A 21,072-nucleotide genomic window follows, 5' to 3' on the forward strand; every position below is an offset into this window, starting at 1 on the left:
CCTTACTCAGACTTCAAGGGTTCCATGTCTTATTTGTCCTAGGAAGGAAATGAAGCAGTCATAAATCCCTTTGATTTTTACTAATCACTGCCCACAATATTTACCTCCTGTTCACATTTTTCTCTGGTGTTTTATGCTAGAGTGCAAATTGGGCCCTTGCTCCTCCATTTTGACAGGCAGCAGGAAGTACACCAGTCCATCATATTCTCTCAATGATCTGGAAGGTAGGCTCTCTCTACTTGCCACTTAGAATACTTTTCTTCCTTTGCATCTTGTTTTTCTTTTGTCTCATTTCTTCTAAGATAATTTGGTTACATTAATTTGTGTGGCTTCATTTTTTTGGGTTTCTGCCCTTAATTTTACACAATGCAGAAAAGCTGGAGTCAGGTGCAGTATGCACATGATGGAATGGCAACCTACTACCATCACACCATGTTTATTAGTACAGCACAGAAGAAACCATTAGCTAATCTCTGTAGGAGGTGTCATTGAGCAGGCTGTGAACATCTGGGAGGAGGAAGTCACTGTTGCTAGTGTTTGTACACACTGATCAGTCCTCTGTAAACACTGGCACTTGGAACACAGGAAGAACGCTTTGCCAACTTTAGCCTGACCCATGTGGGGAACAGCTTTGCTTATTTCCCATGAGTCCAAGCCCTGGGTCTTCTATCACAGCCATGTTCATGTCAACAATACATTCACTCAGGACTTCACTCACTTAGAGCTTCCTTCCCTGTTTGCTGTGTAAAAGTACATATGATAAGTGTATTTTTGTGCATATTTTCAATGGGTTTTAGTAAAGGTTTACTAAAAAATGAAGACAAAACTATAGCAAATATTTTGCCCATCGTTTATTTTGTGGTTAATAGTAATGGCATCTGAGTGAGTATACTGACACAGTTTAGCCTAAAGCATCACTTAGACTTGGGCTGTGCAGCCAATGCAGCTTCTTCACGCCACTTAGCTTTCTTTGCCAGATTCCAACGTGTTAAGGATTCATGCCGTTCCACAGCCTAAAAACACAACACAATACAACACAACGTTTTAGAACTTAGATCTTTGTTAGATATATGGAAAAGTCTTTTCAAAGTGAAACGGAGGGAAAAAAAATACCTTAAGCAACTCACAGATAATATCCAAGAAAAATGGCTCTGTGGAAATCACCTAAGATGCTAGACTTCTAGTCAACTATGTAGTTGATATCAGGAACCTGCTGTCACCTCTCTTGGTTCAAATAGATGTGTGTGTTATATAGAAACATGAAAAGTAGTCTCCAACACTGAAGCCCAAAAGGGATATCCTCTGGTACTAGAAATGATGTAACTCAAGAATTGCACTGCCAGAAAATGGGAGGGAGATATCAGGATGGAGGAGAATGGTTTCAGCCAAAGGACATTTTGGAAAACTGTAGCCATCACTGCTGAGGTCTGAGACTTTGCACAAAGGACTTGAGTAGAGGATTGTGGTCTTCACTGTGGAGCTGAGCTGTGAATGAGAAGCAGAAGGAGCAGGAGAGGTGTGAAGTCCCTTCAGCCTGAGAAACTGGTAAGAAGGGAACCATTTATGTGTCAAAAACAAGCAAAACAAAAACAAAAACCCTAGTGTTCATCTTATAGAAGAGAATATAGTTCCCATAAAAGATTTCTAGAACCCAAAGAACAACCAGATTGGCAAGCAAATATTGGGCAAAGGATAGAAGCAAGATGGTATATTTCTTTGTTCATTTTTGAATATTCAGCCCAGTGAATATTGTTCTGAAGTTTCCCCAACTGGAGAACATTCTAAAGGTAGGTTAATCCCAAGTTGTTAGGATAACATCACAGTTTAATGACAGGTGGTCCCTACCTAAGGTTAGGGAACTCAGACATTTGAAAACCTGAAGAATGAAGCAAGAATTGAGGATATCATGTTATTTCCTCTAATGGTGTGGCCACTGGGCTAGGTGGGAATAAGGGGGTTCAGAAGAGAGTGAAAGGTGACTCCTAGAGGGTGAACGGGTGAATGCAATCACATTGTGTCCATATATAAAAGTTAACAACAGCAAACCAATGCAAGCAGCAAAGCCTGCTGAATATCTGCCAAAATGTGATCCCAAGGATCCAGAGATAGGTTTAGAAGTAGAGTGTAGCGTATGAAATGGTCAGCTCCCTACGTCTCTTTATAGGCATTACACAGAAAGCATGCATGGACGACAGTGAAGAGCAGCTCATACTCAACCTACAAAGTCATTTCCAGCCTGCAGACATCTGTCTCCTAAGCTTGCAGAAATGCTACTGAAAACTGTTTTAATTTAGAGAACGGACTATTCTGGTTTACCTTTACCCAATAGAGTTTTTGTGCATATTAAAAAAAAAACCACATTTGCCTCTGTTGGCGACATAATTTTGGGGGCCAAATTTTCATGGCTACATTTGTGTCTTCTATGATACATGTATGTGGGTGGTACCAGGATCTAAACTTGCTGAATGCAGAACAAGGTCCATAGCATTTCTAAAAACAAGTTTTGTTTCTCTCTCAACCCCTGTAGGGCTAGGCATTGAACCATGGGCCTCACAAAAGTTAGGGAGTGGTCTGTCCCTGGGCCTTGTCCCCAGCCCACCACCACTGGGAATTATAGTTTTTAAGGAGTCACTCACTCTTTTGGCAGACACAATCACAGCAAAGCAGGCCACAATCGTGAGTCCAATCATTATGTAACAAGCTTTCACTCGAGCCTTGTTCCTTGAAACAGCTATCATTTCAGGCCTAAACAGACATGTGGATTCTGTTAATTATTTTTAATATTTGTTCATATAAAAGCAATACAGCTTTCTGACTGGGCATGATAAATGATGGTTGATTGCTGGAGTAGCCCAAATATTTCCCCAAATGCAAACCATGGCTGTAAAAGACCACCGAATACTAGCCCATTTATCTTAGCAATTCAAATTAGCACACATTTGTTTAGATTTTAATCTTAAACTAAAGGTAGTCACTGTGAAACCAGTATAATATATTTGGCTTCTAATTGATCAAAATAAAACTACTAGCAATGTATTGGGCTATGATTTCTTATTTCTCAGCTCTGATAGAAGAATCGAAGCCATTTGAAACAGCTTATATTTAAAGGCTTTCTCCTCACTTTCTTTCAAGAGCCTCTCAGTTTCTTCTTGCCCCTTCCAATCTTATTCTTCAAAGAGGCTAGTTACATGCAAGTGTAGTATAATACCTTAGGGTTTTGCAGTCTTATAAAACTGTTACCATGGGAATCAATCGAGCTTAGGTTGCTTTTATATTCAAACAACTTTAGTGATTTGCAATGATAGTTTAAGCGTCAGTTTATCAACATGCATAAGGTTCTTGACTCTTGAAAATATCCAGTGACATTCTTATGTAATATAAAATTTACATATAAAGCAGTTACGTTTTAATAATTCATAACGGTGTTAAATTTCTCTTGAAAATGAAGACTTTAACTCTTTCACTATTTGAAAAAATTGACAAAAAATATAATAGCATGTTTTCTTTATATTTTAGGCAGAATTGTGTTTCAAATGTCAGTTGCAAACAGATACAATTAGTGTCCAGGGAGAGTTTATTTGTTGCTAGTTTCTTTTCCAGATGAAAGCTAAAAGATCTGATCATTTTAACCTCATTTGGCTGTGATCTTGAATATGAAATTAGCTTAACAACTAAAAACAAAACAGAACAAAAACCAAGATTACTATAGAGTTAGTGTGGTGTGCAAAATAAATTTATTAAAATATATAAAATAAAGCTTACATTGCAAGCTTAACATATTAATAGGTTAGTCCCTCCTAAATAGCAAACCTTTAAAAAATTAAAGAAAATAAAACAAAAGATATACAAATACTTGGAGCTCAGAATTACAATACTTTTTATAAGTGTTTTATTCATTGGTAAAATGTTCCTGCTATTTCTGTTGACTGTGATCCTGAGGAAATTAAATTATCTCTGTGAAACGGATTTTTTCCCACATTCATCTATGTTGATGCAACATAGGTTAAAAAGGAATAGGTGGGTTCTCTTGGAAATTAATTTACAACACTGAAGATTCTTTATAATCTTAATTAGTTATAACGCTAGGTATCAAATTTTAAGTCAGCTAAGACTGAAATTTTGTTTCTTGCCCTTTCTATATTTTTATTTGAATCATCATTATGATCATCATCATAATCAGTAATTATTTGGGGAATTTGAGACAGAGTTTTTTATTTGTAGGTCTGGCTATCTTGGAACTCACTCTTTTGACCAGGTTGGCTTTTAACTAACAGAGATCCACTGCCCCTGATTTCCTAGTGCTGGGATTTCAGGTGTTCCTCACCACTGCTTGGCCTAAAATATTAAATTTTAACAAGCAGAATTTATGCTATAAATTTTTCTTAGACTGATTCATATTTTCAGCAGTTTGGGGTCTGTAAGTGTCATAAAGATAAATAATTAAAAAATATTTTTAAGTTGAATAACCATGGAAAGATATCAAAATGCCCCTTTTTAATTTTATTTGTTTGTGGGTTTGTTTGTTTGTTTGTTTGTTTTTTCCCGAGACAGGGTTTCTCTGTGTAGCCTGGCTGTCCTGGAACTCACTCTGTAGACTAGGCTGGCCTCGAACCCAGAAATCCACCTGCCCCTGCCTCCCAAGAGCTGGAATTAAAGGCGTGCGCCACCACTGCCTGGCCCCTTTTTATTTTTTAACCATTGCTCAAAGAACAAGGAAATATTTCAGAATGAATGCCTGGGTGTGCATTTTTGAGGCATGTGTTTTCCCTTTTCCATTTACTTGAGGCCGTTTATGATGAGACCAACCATGCTGAAGCTGCCTAGCTTCCCAGGACCAGGAAACCGTGTACCCAGATGCCATTCTCCTGTAACCCAAAAGTCATACCAGGATTCTTGTATCGAACAGTAAGGAGACCCCTCTGTTTCTTTTCTCTCCAGCCACACCACCGGTATGGTGATTGAAGATGCAATCTTTAATGGGGGTAAGGCCTGATGTTTGTTTCTGAACCAGTCACATGTGTCGCCGTGAAGTCAAGAGTGACAAAGGCTTGGGCTCTGCTCGGCGTTTTTATTCAGTCCGCGAAACTCCACCACCGCCAGATTAAGGTGGGTCTTCCCACCTCAGTTAACTTACTCTAGTAATAACCTCACAGACATGCTCAGCAATGTTTCTTTGACAATTCTGTATCCTACCAAGTTCCTATTAACCATCACAGTACTCACTGTTCAGAGCTCTCCAGGAACCCATATCCGCAATTGCCCAATAAACTTTTGGGTTTTTAATTCAACTTCTGCACTCTCTCTATAATTTCAGCTACCCACTCTCTAGTCGAACACCCTGACCTGTAGGGGAGTAAACTCTCTATGTCAGTGTTTAGTTGGAAGAACTGTGTAGCTCTATGGCTGCCTTGCTCCTGGGCAGCAAAGCACAGTTTGGAAACCGTGTCCCAACCCAGGCTGCAAGTCTCCCTGCGGGCGAAACTCAAGCAAGGACCCACTTCACACTCACGGTACAAGGGGTGGGATCTCCTCTATAGATTTGAAACGCCCGGTCCACAGCAGAATTTTCTTGTCGAACTTCGAAGGCTTGTACTGGGCGGGGATCCTGTGAACTTTCTCTGCAGTGGAAGCAACAGGCAGATCAAGAAGCACATTGCATCCAACACTGAAATCCTCCGCAGCCCCCTCCCTCCCAGCCCTGCCCTACTCTGACCTGGGGGCTCAAATCCGCTGGGATTCTGACCGCTGGAGCTACAGGGGTGACAAGCGACCAGGGGACCCCATCCCGGCCAGCGGGAGATGATTTGAGGAGCGCAGTGGGTGGTGAACCCCAAGCCTAGTCGCAGAACGCTGCCGCTGACCCAGAGCATCTTCCACGTTCGCTGGAGTCCACAGTCGTCTTCTGTAGAGCTCTGGCCTCCTCCTGATCCTGGATGCTGAGCTGCATGTGCGTGCGCACTGTCTACTCTCTGTTCCCACCCCAGGACAGATCTCCTAGGGGCAGGCTGGGTCCCAGGGAAATTTTCGGGCGCAGATCCACCAATCCTTGAAGCAGCTCAGCAAATCATTTACAAACATTTCTTGGTATTGAGTAGATATGGTTCTCATCAGGATTTCAGCTTTGATCCCATTAGAGAATAAAGCTAATCCTTTTGCTGTCTTTCAAATGCAGGAAATGTAACTCTTTACCAAGCAAGGTCAGGAACTCTATAAACAAACTAAAGATCCCCTGTGAGGAATCTCTGTGAAACCAGCTCTACTCTTTCACTCTGTAATTTATTGCCTTTCTAGGAAAAAAAAACAAACAAACAAACAAACAAAAAACAAACAAAAACCAAAAAACAAACAAACAAACAAACAAACCCTTAGTTTCTACAACTGTTTTTCTCTACTTTCATTTCTTAGTCCAATACTTGAATCCCCATTCAAGTGGGGAACAACTGCGGAGTTCGGAGGTTAACTCTCAGATTTGATTCTCACTTTCTACCTTGTGGGTTCTGGGTAATGAACCCAGGTCCTAAGGCTTGGCAGCAAACGCCTTTAGCAATTGAGCCATATTACAGGCTCCCAAAATGTGCCAGTCTCCTGTTTCTACATTCTTTCTGCTGCTGAAAGGGGGAGAAAAAGTTCTTTACCATTAAACGGGACTAAAAGTTTAGAAAGAAAGGATTTAGACAACAGCCCTCTGAAGAAGTCCTCATTGGACTCCTTCAGCATCAAGACTCATGAAGTGGAATTGCTCTCAGGGACACAGACTCACCTGTGCCTATTTCTGTGTCCTGTCTTTCAGCTTCCTTCCACAGCTCAAACCTGCCGCTGTTTCTCCAGCTTGTTTTCCTCCTAACTAGGGTGATACCCTGAAAGAAGCCCGCTTCAATCTGCAATCGCTAGTTCCTCTTAAAATAAGGAGCTAACACAACGAGTTCTCTAACCATCTGTGGAATAGCGACTATTGAAGCTAAAGCTTGTAATGTAAGACTTGTACAATCATGGACTCCTCTTCATCTCATTTGTAAAAACATCATTTTTACCTTTCGTTCATTTAACCCTCAGGCTACTCTAGCCCTCCATCGAATGAGCAAGATATTTCTCGGAGCTGGAATAGAGCAGTGATGTTAGGTGGGGAGTTGTGGGTTTTTAAAAAAATACAGTGAAGAGATACAGTAAGCTAGAGTAAGGTTTGGGTCTGAGGTTAAGAGCATTGACAATGCTGAGGTCTTACTCTCTAAATAGTACTTTAGAAACTGTGGTTTCTTTCCGCCATCTCAGACTAGTCCCTGAACACAGTGCATTTTAATTTATGAAATTCCCTGTGTATAATCTTTAGTTCGCTGACTAGAAGAATCCATTATTATGTTCCCAGTGTATAGGGAAAAATAGGTACTTAGTAGACGCTAAGTAGGTATTGAATAATAAGTAGACGGATTCAAGTCTTCAAAAGTAGAAAAGTCTTTGTGCTGGTTAGTTTTAGAGTCACTTTAGAAGAGCGAACCTCAACTGAGAAATTGCCTTCATAAGATTTTGCTGTAGACAAACTTGATTGGTAAATGACTGGTGTAGGAGGGTTCAGCCCACTATGGGCAATGCCACCCCTGGGCAGGCCTTAGGATAAGATGTAACCTGAGCAAGCCGGGAGAGCAAGATTGCAAGCATCACTCCTGGACTTCAGTTTCTGTCTTCAGGTTCCTGCTATGAGTTCCTGTATTGGCTTCCTTTGGTGATAGGCCAAACAAACCCTTTCTCCCATTGCTGGTGTTTATCACAGCAACAGAGAAGCAAACTAGAACAGACTTCTCCCAGGCTAGTTTTAGAAAAAGATTTAAATATTTCTCAATCTATGCCCCTTTCTATGTTGTATCTGCAAGTGTTTGTTATGTTACCTAGCTCATAACAGCCTAAAAATAAATATTTATGGAACCAAACTCAGTAAAATCCCTACCTGAGAAAGTACATTGCCATAGATACATGATGGTCCCTCCATTATATCACTTGAAGATTTTCCCATCATTCAAACACGTTTTAAAAAATATTTTATTTTTACATTACCAGGGATGCATCCATAAAGCTGGAGTATAAACTGTCTCTGAGAAACATCATAGTTCACTATGAAGTGTTAAACTAGCTAAATATGGTCATTTTCCTGTAGTGACCTGATGTCATACACTCAAGTTTTCCTAGTGGTACAGACCTACAGGGACAGAACAAAGGAATTTCAAGTCATGAAAGAAAGAACAATTTGCATCCTATTCTTTACCCCTGGCAAGTTAAGCTATGACTTTGGGCCAGAACTCTATGTAAATTACTTACAGCTGCATAAAAAAATATGGTTTTCTCAGCTCTATAATTAGAAAATAGTTGAATCCTTTTACTAGAAGAAAAATGATTGTATTTCTTTATTTCTTGTCAGTCAACACAGGATCTTAATTCATTAAACAAATATTCATTGAGTGTTTCTTATATGTTGGGTGCTGCTCTGGGCTCTGAAACAGTAGCACATAGCCTGTCAAAACCTGACTATGACAGAGGGAATTCATCCATACTAGTTTCAGTTGACTCAATCTGTCTTTGTGATATTGTTCAAGCCAAAGTTCCTGTCACTTATTTGAAAAGAACATTTCAGGATTGTGCCTTCAAGACTTGTCTTTCATTAATATAGTTCTATGTCTGTCATGATTGCTTCCTAAAACACACCACTGTGCCCAGGAATAGATTTGGTGTGGGTGACTTTTTCTTTCTTTTCCTTTTAATGTTGAAAATGGCATGGTCCATCTTACTTTAAGGCAAGGGATGTAAGGATTGAGCTATAGAGTAGCCCTGGGGATATACCAATCTGTCTGGGATGATGTTCCCTTGGCAGGAAATGTTCCTCTCTCAAGGGAAGTGCTAGGAGGACCTTAACTAACTTGGTTTTTGACCTTTTTCTAATCTTTCAGTGGGAAAAGTCCAAAATTATGTTTTCCCTGCAGACTCATCTCACAGTGGTCTCTATTGCTGGGGTAAACTTACCAACTACATGCAGTCCTCATGAGGCTTGATTACCTACGATTCAACAAGCCATCACTTAGGACACCAGCAACAGAAAAACAGCAACAGCAATGTGAGGGGACTCTATTTTTATCAGGGAAAAATTTGAAGTTATTCTCATGATTTGAACAATGAGGAGGAAGAGGAGAGATCTCAATGGGACAGTAGAGATTTGATGAAGGTCCTGCAATCACTTATTAAGTCAATATTTGTATACAGGTTGTTCAAGGCTAGAAGACTTCAGTACTTGAGGATGGAAAAAGTGTAAAGAAGACCCGCGTTCTTACGGCCACAGCCAAAAGCATTGAAACCTTGTTTGGCAGGACAGCTCTCTAAAATTCCCTGCCAACATGCTCCCTTCTTGTCCCTTTCCTATTCCTGCATGTATGCATATCCTTATTCACAGCCTATAAAAGCAGCCCTGAAAAAAATTACAACAAAGGTAGGCAGGGTTCTTTCAGAGTGTATAGTGTTGGCAGTTGTACAGTCAGATTCAAATTCTCTGTCCCTCCTCATCCTATCCCTAGACACATCAACATGTCAGTAACGGCAGTGTTACATATATTTTATTGTTATTTTACTTCATTCAATAGATTTATTTATTTTATGAGATGAGTGTTTTGCCTACATGTATGTATGTGCACCATATGTCTGCCTGTTGTCCCCTGAGGTCAGAAGGCAGTGAAAGATTCTTTAGAACTAGATTTAAGGATGGCTGTAAGTTACCATGTGGGTGCTGGGAGCCAAACCTGGGCTCTCCAAAATGGCATCAAGTAACTTAACTGCACAGCCATCATTCAGGTCTGTTACTAATAGCTTTGGGGATGTAAATGGATCATTTTAGAGAGAGACGGCCCTATTGAAAAGTAATTAGATGACCACATAAAATCTGATATGTGCACAAGAGACTTGAGGGTCATTACATTACAGTCAGCTAAAGATTGAGGCATGGTCACTTCAGATGGACACACACTTCGCCACTATCTGCAGTCTATTTATACAGACTATATTTCTTCATTTGTGTGCATTTCAAATAAGTCATTTCAACAAGTAGTTCTGTGTTTCTTTTTACCTTTGACATCACTTATTTTGTTTTTGGAAATTTTATTTTATTTATTTATTTTATGTATAAAAATACACTGTAGCTGTCTTTAGACACACCAGAAGAGGGCATCAGATCCCATTACAGAACAGATGGTTGCGAGCCACCATGTGGTTGCTGGAAATTGAACTCAGGACCTCTGAAAAAGCAGTCAATGCTCTTAACCTCTGAGCCATATCTCCAGCCTGGAAAATTTTTATATATTATGATCATATATTTTCCCTCACCCAGTTCCTTCCATATGCTTCCATATGATTTATGTTTAAGTTCCAGCATGATTAAAAATTCTGAGTGTAGACCTGGGGAACAGAAACAGAGAAAAATAGATTTCATTATATAAACCTACAACAGTGACCTGCCTGCAGGATATACAGATGCAATTGGGAGTAAACAACCAGTTTTGGGTTGGATTTAAGGCCCATTCCTTGAGATGGAACCCAGGTCTGGCACAGCTATGATAGCCCAAACTCTGAAACCAAATAGATCACAGACCTAGGGGGAAACTTCTGATTTGTATGTGTTTGTTTCTTATTTTTCCCTTGCTTGTTTTTTGTTTGTTTGGTTTAGATTTGAAAGAAAAGAAAGAAAGAAAGAAAGAAAGAAAGAAAGAGAGAGAGAGAGAGAGAGAGAGAGAAAGAAAGAAAGAAAGAAAGAAAGAAAGAAAGAAAGAAAGAAAGAAAGAAAGAAAGAAAGAAAGAAAGAAAGAGAAAACACACACACACACCAGTTAATCTTGAAATGCCACAGGCCACTTACCTGTGAACTCACATGGCTGGTTGGCTTCATCTCCTGCACTACTGTGTCCCCTTCTCCTGTTCTTCAGTCCTTCCTATTCTCTCTGTGTCCTAACCATGCAACTCTCAGTGTCCTGCCCCCTGCTCAGCCTTTGGCTACTGGCAACTTTAGTCATAGATCAAAAAACCCAATTGGGGATGAGGACCTTCAGCATCAGGAAACATAGATTCCTGATCAAAGCATCAGAGCCACCTCCCTTCATGGGGTACACAGTGAGACTTCATGTCAGACAAAATAATATAGCATACAGCACAATGTTACTCTTTATGGGATTCACATTTTCACGCTTCGATCAAAGTTCCAAAGTTAAATGCTTCCGTAGTCCTTTATCTATGCCATTTTAGAAAGATGCTATGCAGGCTGTAAGAGGAGAGACTCATCAGCACTCTTACCCAGCCGTGAGCACTGCAACCCTAATAACAACCTAGTATGCAAGATGCACCCACTGGTGCAGTAGTGGCATAAATATGGGGATAACCAACCACACTCTGCTTGGATCTGGAGTCCATTCCATAGAAGTGTTATGCTTGGTATCTTAAACGGAATCAAAAACACATGGCTAGGGAGATGATAGACCCTACAGGGGAATTTACTGCCATTGTTTAGCTAAATTGGCTTGATACCAGCTGCCTTCAAACAACTGATGTTTCTCTCTATAGACAGATGCTACTTCTCAGTTAGAATAGCCTCTCGTTCAAGTGAACAGTAGTGAACGTAGAGATGCATGGCTGCTTACGATGCTGAGAGCACGTGATAAACAAGCACACGGCTTTAGCTAGCTCCTCTAGGACTCTGAGAAGACTGTGGATAAATAAGCACACAAGAGCTGAAGACAAGGAGAAGAACCTTGAAATGTTGAGGGTCTGACATGAGCATTGCCATCATGAAATCACAGCAGCCGCAGAGACCTGTGTAGGACAGGGGCAGTCAGCAGTTTACAGTAGATCCAGTGGAGCACATGGGACCCTACTCCTCCTTGCTGAATTGCTGGGTATTGATAGGTCAGAGGGGGAGGGGAGGTTATTACTATCTTCAGTTATGGACCTACTGGTGAGCTGACCAAGCTCCAGTACTTAGTTTCAAATCCATGGTCACACAGATGGCCTTGAGTAAACTCTGTGGGACACAATATAAACAAAATGTCATGCACATGGGAAGTGAACTTGAAGGGAGAAGGTATGGGAGGGAAATAAGAGAGGGTGGAGGGAGAGTACTCAGAAGGTGTTATATGCATGTATGAAACCGTCAAAGAACAAATCTAATAATATAAAAATAAAAGTAAACTTGAGATATAGGTGAACATAAAATTTTAATTAGTAGTGCCCTGTTTTGTTTTGTTTTCTTTTTTGTTTGTTTTTCTTCTTTCCTTCAGCCCAATAAAAATTCTAAGGTATGCTTTCTTGTTCATCAAGAGTCCAGCACAAACAAAATGTTTCAGATGTCCTTGAACTTGGTTCTGTCTCTTCCTCCTGTCTTCCATTACTAAATAATCCTGGAAGAGTAAAATTCGTATCAGCGAGGCAGTAAGCCTTCCTGTGCTCAGCTTCCCCCACTTACCTGTGAAGCCCCTTCAGCATGTTTGGGCTTCATGCTAAGTAAGCCTATTTTTCATCAATTGCTTCCTAGGCAAGGAGTGAGGTTGACTTTTTCTGGAATGTTCTTGAAGTATCTAGAAGACACGAGGCCATGACCACGGTCAGCATGGAGCAACGGAGGCTTTGCCGAAGGAAGGCACCTTTAGATGACACATACGTTTCCAAGAAAGACTGGGTGAGATTTTACATTTAGGTTTTAATTTCTATTATATTTTATAATGTAAATAGTCCCATACCAATGAACGTTTGAGCAAGGTTCTAAGTTAGCACAGTAGAGGTAAGCTGGGAGAGTCAGATGGTGGGTAGTGTTCATTTAACTGTCAGTAAGACCTGACACAACTGTAGAAGATTCCACACACTCAGGTTGAATTTTACTGTTTGTACAAGGGGTGAATGTTAAAAGTTTGGAATGAATTAGCAAATAGCATAAAGTATGTAATGAAGATTGTATGCATATGCATTGCATTTACATTTGGTAAAGTAATTGCATAAAGTAAAAGATGAGATAGTATTATCTTGCTAAACATTAAAAGTGTATTCTTTGCTTACAAGAATATATTTATGTTATGACTTCTAATGACTTATATAAGTAAGTGAATAAAATAAATGCTTTGTCTATGCTCTAACTCGTCAGTACTGAGTTATACTGAAACATAAATATTAGCACTTAGGAAATTAAAAAAAAATTATTAGATATTTTCTTTATTTACCTTTCAAATGTTATCCCCTTTCCTATTTTTCCCTCCTCCTGCTCCCCAACCCACCCACTCCCATTCCTGGTCCTGGCATTCCCCTATACTGGGGCATAGAGCCTTCACAGGGCCAAGGGCCTCTCCTCCCATTGAGGAAATTCTTTTTAAAGTATCCATTGTGGCTCTCAATTTTTTATACCAAAGAGTAAAAATACAAATGCCCACTAGGTGGCAGCAATATCCTCAAATTGTTTTACAAACTGGCGCTTAAAGGAATTCCTGGGCGGTGAAGAGGATGACTTTCTGTTCTTAAGTAACTCACAGTCTGTATTCCGAAATTCATGTACGTAAATTTACTCTCCCCTCTTTGTTAGTGAACAATTCTAAGCATAGTCTTCTCTTATGTCAGAGGAAAAGTGACACTTCTCTGTTTTGTCCAAGTTTAAAGGACACGGAATCAATCCATGAATTTAAGGCCACTATCCCATACCCGACCTGAGTAGCTTGAAAGCTTTCTGTCCACAGCATTCGACTTCAGCACGCTTGTTCTGACTTTTTTCCATGAATTTTCTAAGTTCTAGAACTTGAAATGGGCTTTTATAGCATAACCTTTCCTTGGTTTTCTGTTAAAACAGTGCCTGTCCAGGCGTGAACTAACACTCCTCCTCTGCCTCTGCCTCTCAACTTATATGCTATAAGGCTATAGATATATGCCACTATATTATATTAAATTATATATATTAATGATATACAATTAATTTTATATTGATATAGTGACATATATCATCATATTATATGTAATCTTAGTGTTAGTGTTAGTTTGAGTTTATTCATAGTGTTAGTGTTGAGTTTATTCATAAAATGAGATTATTCATAATTTACTGCATCTCTGTTGTGGACAGTTCAGTTGTTTTAAAATCTACCTGCTATAATTATTTGTAGGGTGTTCTGCTAGACATGAATTCTGCTGTTTGCTTTAATTCTATGTTTAAATAGTGATATTTTTCAATGAATAGTTTTTGAGTTTAATTTCAATAACCCACTAAAACCATCCAAAGGGATGGGGCAGTACAGTTTTACTTAGGTACGACTAATTGGATTTAAAGACATTGTTCAACAGAAAGAAAATGTTTGAACAAGATGATGTCCCTTCATACTTTGATTTCTGTGATTTAGTGTGTGTGTGTGTGTGTGTATGGTTGTATATATTCATGTATGCGTGTACATGTTGGGTCAGGCATGTGTGCTCATGTATGGGTGTGCACATGGGGGCCAGAGAGCACCTTCGAGTGCTTTTGCTTTGCCACTGTTGTTGCTACCCCTTTGTGACACAGGGTCTTTTCCTGTCCCAGAAATAGCCACTTAGGGTAGGCTTGGCTGCCTGGCCAGTGAGCTTCATGTGTCTGTCTACTCTGCCTCTCTCTCCAGCACTGAGCTTACGAGTGCTTGCCACTACTATAGTCGCACAAGACCAGAGCAAGAGACATAGTTGCCTGGGAAGGGGAAATCACAAGAGACCCCACTTTAGGCAAAGAACGACAGAGGACTAAGGGCTAGGGGCTGTTGAGAAGAAGAGAAATAGACTCTTCAGGGAGATACTTCCTAGTGGGTTATTCATTACCAAGTGGTCAACCCCAAATCATATATGTAAAACCAAATCTAAATAAAGTCAGCCACTTGTGCTTATGAATTTATGCATTTATTTATATACTTAACCATAATGAAGAAAAAGAGATCTTGAATTTGAGAGGAATCAAGGGGGCAATAAAAAAGGAACAGAGAGGAAGGGATAGAGGGAGAAATGGTGGAACTATACTTTAATTTTTCAAAATTGCAAATAACAATCTAGATGAGAAAAGCAAAAGAAATTCCAAGCACGAGTCATTGTGCCTCACTTATATCAAAATCCACTTCCTCTTGTTTGTATTCTATTTGTCACCTAATACTTATTAACAAATATTAACAACCTGCGGGCTCTGTGACCCTACTTAATCACATGCTTACATGCCACAAGACAGCGTTTATTTAGACTTTGTAAACTCTGCTTCTTCTACACTCATTCCTGATCTCCACTGTCTTATCTGGAAGGACTGACCTTTGCTGGCACATCCCCAGAATTCTTATTTTTGAACATTCTATAGTGTTTGTTTTATTGTTATTATCATTACTTAAGCATTTCTTTGATTTTTATTGTATCTGCACTAAGTAATGCAGGGACTTATTGAAAGTGGGATTTATTAACATTTTTATTCTTAAACAAAATGTATTTGTTGTATAAAAATGGAAATAATAAAGCATAGCAAACAAAAGTCTACCTGGCCATGCAATGTTTAGGGGGAAATGTTATGAATGTGTGTTTTTTATTCTATCTATCATCTGTCTTTCTTTCTCTCTCTCTCTCTCTCTCTCTCTCTCTCTCTCTCTCTCTCTCTCTAAGTTGTGGAAGAATTATCTTTATTCAACTTATTCTTTCTTCATATAATGCATGTAGGAACTTCAAATACCTGTTCCTGTAAATTTACCCTCACTTTAAAATGTTTTGAACATTGGTCTTTCATTGAGAAAGTGTACCATAACTTATTTAGTTGTATAGGTTTAAATTTTTCAATTTTCAAAGCTTTCTATTATCTGAGGATTTTGTAAAGAACACTTTGTAAATACGTCTCTGTATTGGAAAGAACCTGTTTTTAGAGGTTTAAAGTTGTAACTGTGGAGGCTTCCTCCAGAGAGGCTTAGTAAATGAATTGCTCTGCCTCATCCTTCCATTTATATTGTATGGTAATTCCTGTGTCCTTAGGCATGCTGAGCACACCTGTTTTCCTGCTCATGTGTGAGCGTGTTGCAACGCAGTCTTTCCTCCTTGTCACATCTTCTTTCATCTTACTGGAGAAACAGGTTTGTGGTGCGAGTGGAACCTTTTCATTTGGCTGTCTGTAAGATAGTTTATTCTTTCTGACTCTTCTTTTCCTTCACGTTTCAACAGTGTATGGCAAGGACATGCAAGAAGGGTTCGTATTAAATCCCAGAAATCTTTTGCTCAACTGCACTGTGTGTGAGCTGCTGTTCTACTAGCAGGTCACATGTGTGAATTCATTTCAACTTGTGTGAACATAAGCAGGATATTCAACCCTGCTGTTCCTCAACTTCCTCCTTAGAGTTACACCACAAGATTGTTGTGAAAACAAAGGCTATAGTGGTGACGACAGTAATAATATTTTGAATAGTGAGGTACAGCTTTCAAAGTACTCTAACGTGCATTATCTTTAAAAATATTGAGATCTACTTTTTATTTTACGTACATACATGTTTTGGCTTCATGTATGTATGTGCATCACATGCATATCTAGTGTCTATGGAGATTGGAAGAGGACATCAGATATTCTGAAACTGGAGTTTGGGATAATTGGGCATCCTTATGCTGGGGATGCTGCTACTGAACCCAGGCCCTCTGCAAGAACAAATGCTCTTAACCACAGAACCATCTTTCTTGCCCTGTGTCTTATCTTTTGATCTTTATAACAAGCTCATATGCTAGGCCAAATACAATTTTTTTAGTTTTTAAATTGCAATTATGTATCTCTCTGTGTATGCACACGCCATTGGATGCATAAGTGTGGATATCCGAGAAGAGCTTAAAGGGGACACTTTTCTCTTTCCACCACGTGGGTCTCTGGGAATCAAACTTAGGTCATCAGGCTTGATTGTAAGCTCCTTTAACAGTGAAGCCATATTATCTACCCCTAGACAAGTGGTTTTATTGGCCTTCCTTCTTTCTTTCCTTCCTGCCTTTCTTCTTTTCCCTTTTTCATCTTTTCTTCCTTTTTTTTGTTTCTTTTTAAACTAACAGTGCTGTTGAAAATTGGTAGAAGAATCAAGAGGAATTTCTTTGAGACTTTAATATAATGCCAAAGGAGAAAATTAAAAATGTTTTCCTTCTGATATCTCCAGGGTATCTGTGAGAGAAAATTAGCCCTGCAATCAATCTCTTTCACATTTCTTACCCAAATTCTTTATATCTGATTTTAGGGAACAATTTAACCATGAGGAAATAGAAGACTCTTTGTGACTTCCAAATGTATATTTTATATAAATTGTGTTAATAATATATAGCAATTCAGCCTCCTAAGGCCTGCTGACAATGGGTTAGAGTTCTCTTCCCTCTCTTCCCAGATATTTATTATAAACATGCAATTGGGACCTTACAAAAACCCGTTCTCAGTGATTCAGACACTGGTCCAATCATATTACCTCCAAGCACAGCTCATTATATTTTATAGGAAAATAAGAAATGAATGTTCCAGTGTCTCAGAGCAGTTTTCTTACTTTCCTGACATCCTTGAGAAGTAGATGGCAAGTTATGTGACTGCGTGTGTGTGTGTGTGTGTGTGTGTGTATTTCTGTATGTATGTGTTTGTGTGTGTCTGTGTTTGTGAGTATGTTTGTGAGTGTGTGTGTCTGTGCTGGTGTGTGTTTGTGCAAATGTGTGCCTAAGTGTATGTTTGTAATTATTTGTGTGTTTATCTGTGTTTGTTTCTGTGGGTGTGTGTCTGTGCTTGTGTGTGTATTTGTGTATGTGTTTCTCCCTCTCCCTCTCCCTCTCCCTCTCCCTCTCCCTCTCCCTCTCCCTCTCCCTCTCCCTCTCCCTCTCCCTCTCCCTCTCCCTCTCCCTCTCCCTCTCCCTCTCCCTCTCCCTCTCCCTCTCCCTCTCCTTCTCTCTCTGTATGTGTGTGTATGTGTGTATTTAATTTTGGAATGCTGCTTGAAAGAAAAGAAAGTTCTGGCATTCACAGAAGCAGGAGCTGAATTCCAAAACTTAGGCTTCTTTTAGCTAATAAATTTAAACAAACAAATATAAACAAACAAACAAAAAAGTAAGAAACTTCCCCATTGTCTGTGTTCTTCACAAGCAACACAAGCAGAAAGCAAAGATATATTCTTTAAATTCATTCTGGATAAAAATATTGGAGATAATTCTCTTGGGTTACCCCATTCTCTGTGATATCAGATAAGCACTACTATGTGTATTTTTCTTGTAAGGATCAAACACGTTGTTAATTTAACCAACATAGTACAACACTTTCCCATGAAAGGAAATGTGATTGTGTGCTGGATGCTGCATTTCACTGGAGGTTTAAAGGAGGAAAAACATAAGCAAGATAATAACTGATTTATAACAGATTAGATGTGTTTTGTTGTGAAGTCAGAAACAGTAATTGGGAACCTAATAACTGCCAGAAATACAGGGCATGAAATCAGATACAGGACTATCCTTGTCCTGAAGTCCTCATGATGGATCTGGAGCTATAAAATTTAGACTCAGGGAAATTTAGCATAAATCCCATCTGGGGGCTTCATGTTCCAAATTGGAAAGTGGAATGAATCATATGTAACACGAGAGCTTTGGTACGCTGACTCTAGCCTCAGACTCTGCAAATTCCAGGGCGGGGAAGGTGGAAACACTTAGCTTTAATCACAGATGAATCTTGATTTTCATATAGTTCTTTATCTATCTGTCAATCTATCTATCTATCTATCTATCTATCTATCTATCTATCCATCCACCCATCCATCCATCTATCATCTGTCTGCCAGTCCATCTATCTGTCTATTCATTCACCCAATCATCTATTTATCATCTATATATCATCATCTATCATCTATCTATCATGTATCATCTATCTATCATCTATTATCTATCTATCTATCTATCTATCATCTATCTATCATCTATCTATCATCTATCTATAATCTATCTGTCATCTATCTATCTTTCTCTCTCTCATCTATCTCTCTACCTCTTATCTATCTATCTGTCTATCTGTCTGTCTGTCTGTCTAATCTATCTACCCTAAATATAACAAGAGTGCATATTTGTCACCCTACACACAACTCAACTCCAAATGATTGAAAGACCTCAACATAATGATAGATACCCTGAACCTTATAGAAGAGTAAGTAAGGACTATCTTTGAACTCATTGGCACAAGAAAAGGTTTTCTGAATAGAACAACATTAGTACAGGCACTAAGATTAATAATAACTGAGACCTCACGAAACTTAGAACCTGTTCATGACAATGGACACTATCATCTGGACAAAGTGGCTTCCTGAAGAATGGAAAAAGATCTCTACCAATTATACACATGATAGAGGGTTAATATTTAAAATATATAAAGATCTTTAAAATTTGTACACCAAGAAAAGAAATAACCCAATTAAAAATGGGGAAGAGAAGCCTGGCATGGTGGCGCACACCTTTAATCCCAGCACTCAGAAGACAGAGGCAGGCAGATTTCTGAGTTCGAGGCTATCCTGGTCTACAGGGTGAGTTCCAGGACAGCCAGGGCTACACAGAAAAACCCTGTCTCGAAAAACCAAAAAAAAAGGGGGGGGGAGGCGGAGAACTAAACAGAGAGTTCTTAAAAGATAAAACACAAATGTCTGCAAAACAAAGAAATGTTCAACATCCTTAGTCATCAGGGAAACTCTAATCAGAACTACTTTGAGATTTCATCTTGCACCAGTCATAATGTCCAAGATCAATAAAACAAATGGCAAGTCATGCTGGTGAGGATGTGGAGAAAGGAGAACACTTATCCATTGTTGGTGGAAGTAAAAAATTGTATAGTGACTGTGGAAATCAGTGAGATGGTTCCTTAGGAAGCTGGAAATAGATCTACCAGCTGTTTCACTATTGGGCAAATACTAAAGGACTCTACCATACTATAGAGACCCTTGCTCATTCATTTTTGATTTATTGGTGCCTTATTCTAGTAGCCAGAAGTTGGATACATTTCCAATGTCCATCAGTAGATAAATAATGAAAATATAGTACATTTATACAATGACATATTATTACTCTGCTATTAAAAAATCAAAATAATAAAATACACATATAAAGGGATAGAACTAGAAAAAAAATCATCATGAGTGAGGTCACCCAGACCCACCAAAGACAAGTATGATACATTTTCTTTCACATGTGAATGTTAGCTTTTAAACCTTCAATAGCCATGCTACAAACTGTATAACCAGGTATAGAGTAAAGAACTAGGGGAGATGGAGGATCATTCAAGAAAGGAGAACTAGAACAGACACTTATGGAGAGTCAGGAACAGACTGGAACAGATGGGTTAAACAGGGGAAGGAGAGAAAGAAAAAGAAAATGAGGAGGGAAAACTAACACTGAGAATCATTTGAGGTGTCATCTTGAAACCTACTACTGTAAAAATTTCTTTTGAAATCTAAACAGAAATAGCAGGGCAGGGGGCAAGGTTCCAACAAGACATCTTTGTCAACAAGTAAAACTTCTAGTGTCAGGAATAGGTTACATCTGATTGAGGTGTTGGCCAAAACATCCCTATGGAAACACCCAAACAACTTGGGCTATTAAATGCTACTCACAAACTGATGATTATAAGTTTCTATTACTGAAGACATACATATCTCAAAAGTTGAACTAGAGTTTTTATCTCTACTAACTAGTATTCCTAGTACTGGAAGGTACTCTGTACTCTATCAGAAAGGAAAGGGAACCAACAACCCAGCTATAAACCCTGTGATCTATAATGGTGACATACCTGCATGGTAAACTCTTGCAGTAGTGGCACAAACATTGAGGGAGTAACCAAATGCTCTCTGATTGGATTTAAGGCTCACTTCATGAGATGGAATCCATGCTTGACACTGTTCTAATAGCCAAGGACTTGAAATTAGATAGGTCACAGGCCTAGCAGTAAACAAAATACTGTTGTTCTGCTAAAGAACACACAAATAAAATGATTCCTTATAACATTCGGCTGCATCCATAGATCAGTGTCCCACTCAGCCATAACCAGAAATGATTCCTCTTACAATACATGGG

The 21,072-nt window shown here is 39.1% G+C and overlaps 1 protein-coding gene across 1 annotated transcript; it reads right to left on the reverse strand.

The window, feature by feature from the left end:
• Positions 1–914: 914 nt before the first annotated feature.
• On the reverse strand, positions 915–5,870 carry Fam162b (family with sequence similarity 162 member B). Its single transcript, XM_021175334.2, has 4 exons — positions 5,714–5,870; positions 5,510–5,618; positions 2,637–2,745; positions 915–1,013 (listed from the first exon to the last, which is right to left on the reverse strand). Exons 1-4 carry the CDS (start codon positions 5,868–5,870, stop codon positions 915–917), a joined length of 474 nt encoding a protein of 157 aa, XP_021030993.1.
• Positions 5,871–21,072: the final 15,202 nt, after the last annotated feature.

This window comes from Mus caroli, unplaced genomic scaffold, assembly GCF_978045245.1.
Source record: "Mus caroli unplaced genomic scaffold, Mus_caroli_1 scaffold_9, whole genome shotgun sequence".
Classification (NCBI taxonomy): Eukaryota; Metazoa; Chordata; class Mammalia; order Rodentia; family Muridae; genus Mus; species Mus caroli.